Source organism: Brachycentrus maculatus, unplaced genomic scaffold (genome assembly GCF_059751285.1).
Source record: "Brachycentrus maculatus isolate JH-2025_06_01 unplaced genomic scaffold, ASM5975128v1 h1tg000286l, whole genome shotgun sequence".
Lineage (NCBI taxonomy): Eukaryota > Metazoa > Arthropoda > Insecta > Trichoptera > Brachycentridae > Brachycentrus > Brachycentrus maculatus.
In genome coordinates, this window is record NW_028281037.1 from 184,889 (window position 1) to 196,374 (window position 11,486).

At 34.9% G+C, this 11,486-nt stretch overlaps 1 protein-coding gene across 2 annotated transcripts in view; it reads left to right on the forward strand.

The window, feature by feature from the left end:
• The window catches only part of LOC148305087 (uncharacterized), a 32,616-nt gene extending 26,028 nt beyond the window's left edge, over positions 1 to 6,588 (forward strand). Inside the window, exons 3-6 of one of the 2 annotated variants that reach the window (XM_088267264.1) lie at positions 99 to 194; positions 1,702 to 1,844; positions 4,106 to 4,245; positions 5,112 to 6,588. In XM_088267264.1, coding sequence (XP_088123390.1) covers positions 99 to 194; positions 1,702 to 1,844; positions 4,106 to 4,245; positions 5,112 to 5,650 — 918 coding nt within the window. In that variant the 3' untranslated portion in view covers positions 5,651 to 6,588. The remainder of the gene's footprint in view (positions 1 to 98; positions 195 to 1,701; positions 1,845 to 4,105; positions 4,246 to 5,111) is intronic. The other variant, XM_088267263.1, reaches the window with a different exon arrangement.
• Positions 6,589 to 11,486: the final 4,898 nt, after the last annotated feature.

Consider the following 11,486-nt stretch of genomic DNA (forward strand, 5'->3'; position numbering starts at 1 on the left):
GACTCAAAGAATCAGTGTTTGATTTAACATTTAGTACATAAATTATTGTTTTATTATTGTCAATTTTATAAAGATGTTTGTTTTTTTTGTGTGTGCAGGACTCCCTGAGGTGTATTCTCGGCTGGCTGATAGCCGTCATCTTGATCCTCATACCTGAGTGCTGCTTCGTGTTCTATATGAGCATCGGATACTGGGTAAATATCCTGCACTCCATTCAGAGCTCCCCACATCCGATACGGAAGCCCTAAGCTTCCAGCCTCCTTCACCACTTGTAAAACAAAACTAATAATAATAATAAAACCCTTATCCGCACCCCAATGGTGCATAGGGCACTGCGTCATATTAACGCATTGTTATCTTGATCGTTTACGCATGAAGGAAAGGTGATCAGCCCTCCGCTTCAGGTACCAGCCCAGGGTAATATTGAATAACAGTGAAAAAATCACTTATATTTATTTTACCCCCCTTGGGAATCGAATCCGGGACCTACAGAACGGTAGCAGAGCGTGCTGACCATTACACTACGGAGGCGGACAAACCAAAACTAGGCAACGAAAATTATGAATAATTGTGACTCTTATTTACATTCAATAGCATTCAATGTCCTTGGCGTTGGCAATCTAAATAAAATTCAAAATTTACTTTACATCTCAATATAGATGAAGAATAATATGGAATTGTGAGTATTTACAGGGCTAACGACCTTAAGTGATCACTTTATACCATTCACCATTCTACCCATGATTGACAATCACAGCATTCAAATTTTGGAAGTTATATTTATCCTTTAATTCAGCGTTCCGTGTGTCCTGCGGCACACTGGTGTACCGTGCTGATTAGTTGGTGTGCCGCGGAAAACAACTGAAAAAAAAACATGTCTTTCCACGCCGGATTTTTTTAACAAATGTATTTATATTTTTTTTTGTTTTTTAGAATACATAGAAAAAATGTGTTTTTGACTCCTTACTTTTCAATAATTCTTTTCTTTTCAAAACCATATAATTATCTCGAAGAAAAACTTATTTTTTCCATGCAAAAACAGTGCTTTATGAAAAAAATCAACTACGTAAAATATTACCTGGATTTAGAGAAAATTAAGTTGCGACTTAACGAATTCGGGCCTTAAAACTGAAATTTTCCGAAACAGAACTAGCACATTTTTCGCTGCATATAAAAAATAAATATCCACTGCTTTCAAAGCGTGCTATTACAATTCTTTTACCATTTGCCACGACTCACTTGTGCCAATTGGGATTTTCGACTTTGACTATAATTTTTTTTAAAACAAACGCCTGATGAAGATCAACGAAGTATTTATATCATTATTTATACTATTTAATAAATCATTTTTAATTATCCAAATGGGGTCCAGTTCCAATGGATTCAGATAATTGGAGTTCTACTGTACTTAATAAATATTATTTGTATTGTAATCAGTCTTTGTTTTGATTTATGCTGTTGTAATTAGTCTTTGTTTTGACATGGGTTGTTGTAATCGGTCTTTGTTTTGACTTGTGTAGTTGTAATCAGTCTTTGTTTTGACTTCTGTAGTTTTAATAAGTCTTTGTTTTGACTTGTGTAGTTGTAATCCATCTTTGTTTTGACTCGTGTAGTTGTAATCAGTCTTTGTTTTGACTTGTGTAGTGATCAGTCTTTGTTTTGACTTGTGTTGTTGTAATCAGGCTGTGTTTTGATTGGCAGGGTCTGCAGTCAATATACGGCATGACGGAGCTGATATTCTACTTGGTGCGGCTGCTAGCCATCGTGGTGGGGATAGTGATCATCCAGTCGTACTACGCCACCAAGCTCATAGAGAGTGCCATGATGAAGCACTCCCTCAGCAGGTGAGGTCAACCGCTACTTCCCAGGACCCTACACATCCATAGTCTAGACCAGCGCTTCCTAAACTCTAGTAACCGTACCACCAGTAGTATGTGAGTGGATGGTTGGTGGTATACAAAAAATAATCAGTAATGGTGAACATAAAAAGTAAAAAAAAAAACAGACATCAAAATTAAAATCATTAAAAGTATTGTATTTTTCATATAATCTGTATTTATTAATATAGGTTATTTTTGGAAAAAATTGCCTGCGGCGCATTTCATTTTTTTATACAAATAATTTTATTTAGTTGTTTTTTTTTTTTTTTTAAATTTGTTGTTAAAAACATACTTCTTTAAATTTCGACAAGAAATGGGCACTTTTAATTTATAAAAAAAATATTGTGAAATGTAAAGTTCAAATGTCTCATTTTTATCAGAAAAAATAAAACCTTTGATATTTAAAAAAAAAATTAAATCAATGGAGTTTTGGGAAACTATAAAATTTATAATGCAAATAGAATAGCAAATTTCTCGAAGAACAATAATTTTTACGAAGTGGTATTAACAAAAAAAATAATAAAAAAAACTATTATATCTTTTATTATATAACATTAAACCACGAGTGTAAGTCCCTTTCCAAGCACAAGAGCACTGACTCTTTTATGGAGAGGCACAGCGAATCGAAATATAAAAGTTCTCCATATGTATAAATGATTCAAATGTATTATGTTATAAATAAAAATGTAAATATATTAAATGAATAAAAAAAAAAATAAAAAAAACAGTGATGGTAGCAGTACCAAGTGGTACGCTAGCCAAAAAAGTTGGGAAACGCTGCTCTAGACCACAGAGCTGAATTTTATTAGTTTTATTTAGAAATAACCCGCAAAGCCTCTATTTGAGAAGCTTGTCTGAGGGTTGGATAGGAACGTTAGACCTGAAAAATATAACTTCTCCGTCTTATTCCTTATTCCTGAGGTTTGTGGCCGTTGTGGAAGCAATGACTCTTCTCCAGTCATCCCTTGACTGCGCTGCACGTAGCGCTCCAACCACCGAGGTGCCTGCTGCTGCCTTAACTTGATCGGTTCATCATGTGGGGATCTTCCTCTCCCTCTCTTCCCTCCAGGCTAAAGATCAGTTTGGCCCCACGTTTAGGGCGTAATAATTATTTCTCGAATATTTCCAGATTATATCGAGATTTGGACTACCAACGCCATCTATTGATGGTACAACACAATTGAATCATTTATCGACTAGTTACATGTTTAACCGACTGAAAAATGTTTTAAAATGTCATTAATATCTCACTACTTGAGAGGTTTAAATGAAATATTTCTTAAATTCACTTTTCACTTGGCGGGAATCAAACCTGCAATGCCAATTTAATAGTTGACGTCGTTTAGCAACGCAGCACATTTGGGTAGAACCCAACTATGCTATGTTGCTTATCGATATTTTATTTTTAATTTGACCTTATAATGAAAATTCCACACTCAAAATATTGGGTTGATCCTCACTTCTTGTATTCAACTCTCATCCTAGTTTAAATCATAAAATTTCAACATATTCATATACAGGTACTTTAGTATCTCTACATAAGAGAGTACGGCTATTATCCTTGGCTCTACCCGACCGAGTTTCTCCAGGATTTGCTTGGCTACAATAGTCAAGAGACTAGAAGGAATGTGTTTTTGATTACATATTTTTATCCATTGTTGCGTGGGATGATGGATAATCCTGAAATTATCCGGAACATTGGTCTGTATGTTCCCGATAGTTACCTAAGACAGCGTCAGCATAGATTATTTCACATTCCTATACACAGGACCAACCTGCTGATGGTTATGCCTGAAGGAAGAGCTACCGCTTGGTTGAACAAAATCTCATTGGATATTGATCTGTTCCATGTGTCTGAAGGAGTTTTCCGATGCGGGATTCTTCTACACCTTTAGCAATAGTTCTTGTATGTTTTCGATTTTTATTTTCGCTTAAATTTTTTAGTTTGTAATGTATATGTTAATTGAAAATAAACAAATATAAATTTAAATTTAAATACTAGTAAAGTATCGTAGCGCTTTAAACCCCTGGGTCTAAATCAATATCAAACTCACATAAGGGTTGATTACGAGGGGTTAGGATTGACCTAATATCTTCTTTTTGTATTAATTTTTAATTACAATGTCAAATATTAATTAGCATCACACTGTATACCAACAATGATTCTAAACAAATTTATTTTATATGTTATAAAATGGTATATCACCGAGTTAGTACATTTTCAGTAATGGGAAGATAGTGAACAACTTGCAGCCTTCCTTGACGGAGAGTGAATTCAACGCGAGTTCCTTTGTTCCCGGGACTGACATTGTGGACGCCCCTTCTCTCTTCGCTTACACCAACTACGGAATGATCAAGGAACAAAGTAAGTTTTATATTTATCAGAAAAACTTCATTTCTGTAATTTCCATGTTCACATTGCTCATAATAAAGCGATATCTTATAAGACACTTAGAAAAAAAGTTCCCTTATATCTAGTTTTTTGTGTTTTATTTTATATAATCTCTTGCGGAAAGCTCATTTTACAAACTTTGTTTGATAAGTGACTTGTTAATTACTCGACTGTTATGATTGATATAGCTAAATATACGATCTAAGTATTTTCTTCCTATCTCTACCTCCTTTATCCATTTATTAAAAGCTGTTTTATAAATCAAACTGACTTAAGGGTAATGAGAGTAGGTTGAAGAGCTTTATCGCGTAATACTCGAAGTTCATAGTTGGGTCTATGAGGGTTTTCATGCGGTGTTATCAGTGATTTGCGTGTCGTTTAGCCTAGGGCTGTTGTTTTGTGATGTATGCGACTAGTTTTTGAATGCAAGTACATATAAGGATTGTTTTAGCATATAGTTATTTGAGTGTCATGAGTTATAATTAGTTGAATATGTATTTTCTTAGTTGAAGTCTTTCTTGGAACTTAAACTATCATTTGTACAGTGTATTTTTGTGCCGTATTAATGCTATTTGATGGTGAGTCACTCGTCCCACATAAAGTAACAAATCTTTCATACCAAAGTATAAATGAAATATATAAATAAATAATAAAAAAAAATTATTATCCATACGGCACTCACTTTGTGGTAGAATCTATCAATTTTTTATTAGTTTTACTTCGTAAATACCACTATTTCTTCAAATCTATTGTGACATGTATTTCAATGCATTCAGCATCATTTTCAAACACTGTATGTGAAGCCAAGTATTATTTTTAGAATTTGTGTTATTTTTTAGGTAAATTTGCGCATTCGATGCCCGATCTCCGAGAGGAGTTCATCCAGAAAGCCCCCCAGGACTTCTCCGGGAAGATGTCCAAGTACTGGCACCCCTCCATGGAGGAGCTGCCTCCTCATCTGCACCAGCATCAGCACCACTTGCAGCCGCACCCGCATCACCAGCTCTTCTACACCAACATCCCTCCGGGCTACGTCTTCCCGCACTACACCAGAAGCCTGGACAGGCGCTGCCGCAAGAACGCTCCGGGAAGGTCCGGGTCGCTCTTAGAACTCCAGCAACTTCACGAAGTTAACAATAGAAACATGTACAGCGCTTACGGTAACAATCTGCTGCCGCCGCGGTCGTTTGAGGACGTCAAGCACGACCCGTTCAACCTGGGCGTCTCTCGAGAACAGGTCTACTACGGGCCCATGATGTACGGGCCCGACAGCTTGGTGAGCAGACGGCAGTACATGGACAGCCGCTACGGCTCCAGCAAGACCTCCATGGGCAACGAATCCGACGACTTGACCAAGTATAGAGACGTCGCCTTGTAGGACCTTGTGGTGATAGTGATTGACCGTCCTTTGGACTTGACTTACGCTGATGAGAGCAACCCTGCTTATTTTTTTTTTCTTTTTTCTTTAAACCCTTATTTGCACCCCAATGGTGCATAGGGCACTGCATCATATAAACGCAGTGTTATCTTGATCACTAATACATGAAGGAAAGGTGATAGCCCACCCCTTCAGGTAGTGGTCCAGGGTAATTTGAATAAATATTGGAGTGAAAAAATCACTTATATTTATTTGACCCCCCTGGGAATCGAACCCGGGAACTCCAGTACGGTAGCCGAGCGTGCTGAACATTACACTACGGAGGCGGACTTTGTATCATCGAAACATCTTTTATTTATGCATTTGCGCCGGAGTTGTGTTTTAGAATAAAACTACAACTGTGGAGGTCCTCACCATAACGTTACATTTCCATTATAAATGATTTTAAGTAATTAGGAATTCTAGCTTGTAAAATTGTTATGTTTTGGTGCAATTTAATGATTTAATATTAGTTTAACACAGGATTGGTCACGTTTTGTCGCAACTTTAATTAAGATTTCGATAGAATACAGTAAACAGAACAGATTTGCATTTAAGGGATTCATTTGTGCAATATTGGAAATGTAACTTTTTGGTTAGGACCTCCACAAATATTCCCTTTATCAAAAAAGAACAAACTTTGTTTTGAAACAGGGAACATGGATTTTACGTGATTTGATTTTGCTCGCATTTATTGTTTAAGCAAAATACATACTATAATTTTTTTTCAATAAAAACATATTTTATAGGGAGATTTTCACTAAAAAGGATTTCATTATTTGAAATTTAAAATTTAATTATTTTAAAACTGAAGTGCTTGTAAATTATGCTCCCGAGAATGTAAAGATAGTTACAAATGTGTTTGTTATTTCGCTCACTCCTTTCAAGAACGTCACAAATCAAAAAACTTGATTTTCCAGGAGAACGTTGTTAATGTTTAAAAATATAATACGATGTATTAAAAATAAATATCAAGCCACTTATTGAACTTTTTACTGTGCAACAGATCTTTTTAGGTAAAACCTGAAGATTTTTTCTCCATTTGAAAAAAAAATAGTTTTATTAAAAAAATAATTAAACAATACCTTATTGAAGAAATGCAAAAACAACGCTTTCTGCCCTGTAGCGGGTATATATTAAGTTAAAAATATGCCTCTTTTTCTGGGATATAGTACATTTTCTGGGCATTCCGAAAATATACTCAACTGAAAATTGACGATTTTTGATTTATGACGTTCTTGAAAGGAGTGAGCGATTTGAAGAAAATAACAAACATTTATTTTTTATTATTTTATCTGCCATTATATCGGTGTTATTCTACTTATGAAGATCTGTTACTTTTTAGTTTTATTTTTTAACCGTTTAAAGCATTTATTATTTAATTAATTGTATAATTAGAAGTCGACAAAAGACATTAACATTTATTACCTTGTACAAACGTAATTACGAATATTTATTAATAAATAAAAATACTGTATCATAAAATAATCACTATACTTTTTGTAGTGTATTGGATTTCTAAAAGAATCTTTTGATTTTTAAATTTTTAAATTGAGAAATGTATGTAGTAATTTCATACAAGTTACCGTAATAAGTGTGGAATGAAGTCATTTGTATAAATAAAATAACTTTAAATTTAATAATATAATTAATACTAAAAAAAAAAAGTTTACACATCTCATCAAAGATGGAGAAGAATATGGAAGTCTGGGCATTTATTATGCTTAAAAAAAGCTTCTTTTCATCTCACCAATAGATGTCTCTAGTGAAGTTCTAGTGATTCAAGAACAATGTTTCAAAATTGGTTCATATATATATATATATATATATAGAACTTCCAAGAATTTGAGTAGTGTGGTTGTCAATAATGGGTAGAATTGGTGAATGTTTCACGTGTGTAAAGTGATCACTTAAACCAGCCTATGACGGTCGTCAGCCCCGTGAATGTCCAGACTTCCATATTCTTCTTTGATGAGATGTCAAAAAATAATATGAAAATAACTCCTGTAATTGGATATAATCCAGATTTTGTGAACACACTCAAAATGTTGTAGACTAATAAAATTATCCGCATTTAAAAATAACTTTAAAATAACCAGTGTTGGAATCGAACCAGAAACTTTTCATATAGTAATCAAATGTGCTAACCACTACACCGCATATCTGGATGAATGAAGATGTAATTAATAACTAAGACTGGATTTCATTGAATTTTTAAAATGTCCAAAAAGTTTAATATTTCGAGTTTGTTTGTTGAAATATCTATAATAATTATATTTTTCTTTGACAATAACACAACTAAGTATAATTGACTGTTATTTTAAGAAAACCTTTAAAGATTTTGGACAATATGTATTCAGAAATATTTTCTCTATGCAATTTCGTGATGGTGACATATTACTGTTAAGTTACAAGTTAAGTATGTAAACATAATTTATATTTTGTAAATATGTACTACAAAAGTTATCAAAATCATTCTTCTTCTTCCGGCGCTTATTCGCACCCAATGTTGCATAGGGCATTGCACTGCATCAGACCGACACATTTTTAACCAGGGTGATATGAAATAAAACACTCTCCTTATGATTTATCGGTCTCTTTGTGTAATACCACTTTAAATAAAGTTTTTTTAAACTTGTATTACACAGAGTGAACAGTGAATGGTAAGGAGAGTGTTATATTACCATACCACAACGTTAACAATGCTTTTAATATATAAAATATATACAGTGAAATCTCTATCTATAGTTTTTAAAGGGACCTATTAAAATGAAATATGAATGCGGGATTAAGAGGTCAATACGCAAATAGATACGACTGAGTAAAGATACCGTCCTCCCAATCTGCATAACCATTTGTAGGCTAAAATTCTAAGAAGAATACATGTTTCAGATGCAAATGTTTTTAAAAAAAAAAAAAAAACTAACCTGAATAGAATTTTAAAAAATACACTGTTTTATTTTCGTAAGTCAATAGTATATTTTCAGCTTTGCAAATAGTATTTTTTTCAGCATCGGTTATTGAATGTGCGTTGTAGAAAGTTTTCTTTCAAAGAGTGAGCACGCTTCTGGAAATGCAGGTACAGGCAGCGGCTCCTTTTCATCAATATCGACCTCTCCTGCTATCAGTTACACAAGCTTTCGATAGTTTCTATCCCATACGTTGCCGTTGAATGTAAGAAAATTGGATATAATGTAAAAAAAACAGACAAAATGTATCAAATATGCAGCTTAATTCGAACGATAAATGCGGTAAATGGTGATAGAGAAACGATCGATGTGGTTCAGTTTAGTATGAAATTAAGTTGGGATAGAAGAAATAAACCATACATCCGGGAAAACGATTATTCGAGGAACGATGGATAGAGGTTTCACTGTATTATATAAATATAAGAGAGAAATCAACATACCCTAATTAAATCATACCATGGGTATACTGGCAAAAAACGTTAACTCTAAAACCCCTGTTTGAAAAATCTCTTTTCTTTAAAGCCTGCATAAAATACCCGCTATTAAACTTAAAGTTGAATTTACTTTTAAAACCACATAAATATGACATTTTAAACTACTTAATGTATTTTTTCAGTTTAAAGAACGTTGAACATATGCATCATAAAGTTGAAATTTCATATTTTCGAGTTAACGTTTTTTGCCAGTATACCCACAATACATATACAAATGATCTTTAGGGATTATTTCCACAGATGTCAGTAGTATGTAGAATAAGCTACATATGGACCCGAGCATCACAAAATGTTATGTAATATTTTAAAGGTCAGCAGTAACTTAGCTTTGGACTATATAACGGAGATGTTGTTTTCTGTACACTTTTACGGTTACAATTTGACTAGTAACCTTATCATTTAACCTGTCCGGGAGTACGGCCATAGTCGTCCAAACAAACCATTCTTCAAAAGAGTATGGGCGTATATGTACGCCCGCACTTATAAACTAAAGCCCGGTGAAATTTATTTCTAAAATGGCACTTGTACTGCCATCTGTGGTTTTATTTAAACACTTCACATTATTTTTTTGTTTTACCCACGAAATTTTACTTAAAACAAAGTTTGTGTAACGTCATCGTAATGGCGCTGTCAAAGAAAACCCATGAAATAAAACATGAATAATTTTTATATAAATCATGTTTACTGATGTAAATATTTTATTTATTCAAGACAAATTGCTATGATATTAAATTATAAAAAGTTTTGAAAATAAATAGCAAAACTCACTCCTGAGTTTTTTCCGCAGAAACTCATTCCTGGACAGTTTGATCAAACTTTTTATTTCTATCAAACGCAAAGCATTTTTTTGTTAACGTTTAATTTCATGCTACAATGTCATTATGTATTTTTATATTGGAAAGTGTAAAATATGAATATAATTATTTATTACGTATATAAGGTATGTGTATATATACGTAGACCAAAGACCAGTAATGTTTTGTATACCTGTTGTATGTGCTGATGATATTCATTTAATAAAATGGTTACCATTTTTGAACATGTGTTTTAATTCCATAGCCAAGACATTTCTTTAAAATTAGTTAAATAGTTCTTTTTCCATGTTCGCTCCCTAGGTGGAGCATATAGCCAACACGAGACGTCTCCAAGTCGCTCTGTCACGCGCCATCTCCTTGGCTTCCTCCCAGGTCAGTCTGGCATCACAAAGTTCCGCTGAGTATAGTCGGTGAATGGTCGTCAGCGGCCTTCCGGGGCGCCGGAATCCTCGGGGTTGCAAGAAGAGGCATGAGGGATTGATGCACTCAGGTGGCATTCTAAGGGCATGTCCCAACCATGTCCACCTTTTCCTCTTCAGGACTTCCAGTATGAGGGGCTGTTGGGTTCTTCTCCTCACATCCTCTTTCCTGACCACTTTATACCCAGTATTCGCCTCAGGTACCTATTTTCAAAACTTGCTAGTTTCTTGCTCTGAGCTTTGGTGAGGTGCCACGACTCACACCTGTTAGGATGCAGGCGTTAAATAGACGACCAATAAATACACCACATAGTTAAAGCGTTAACTTCCTTCTTCTTCTTTTTATAGATCCCAGGGATCTGTTTGTGCCTCCGCATGTCGCTCTTGGGATGTTGACTCCCAGCTGTCTTTCCATCTTTTCAGAGGTCTGCGTCCTTCAGTGTTACCTTGAAGAAGGATACATAGAAGTCTGTTAACTTCCATATGGAATAAATCTCCTGGAAGTCGAAATTAAAATCATAATGTAATTTGTTTGATCCTGTGGTGTCTTCACCTTTAAATATCAAGTAACATCTACAAGCGATAAAGACACCAGACACCGGTTGCAGTTGCAAATTGCAGATAACAATGGTTTATTCGAGGAAAGCACTCAACAGAACAATGGAACGACCAATGCGGCTTTGCACGTCCCAGGTATCGAATAATGTCTGGAGGGGAACATAGGATCTGGAGGGTATATATAGCCAGAGCTACCATCTCAGTCATCTCGCAGTTCATCTCAGTCCTCGACCTGTGATCACAGTTGATCACACCAGTACTGTGACGTGTCTGTACGACCAGTACCGAACTCCGCCGCTACGCGTCAACGGCCATGTATAATCGATTACTTTAATAAATACCAATAATTCAATTCAAAGTGTTTTCATTACAATCCCCGGCCTCACCTCACCTCACCAGCGAGCCCAAAATCCTTTCAAGAGTTCTTCTTCTCCGTCTTATTCCTCATTGCTGAGGGTTGTGACCCTTGCAGAAGCAATGACTCTTCTCCAGTTATCCTTTGACTGCGCTGCACGTAGCGCTATAACCACCGAGGTGCTTGT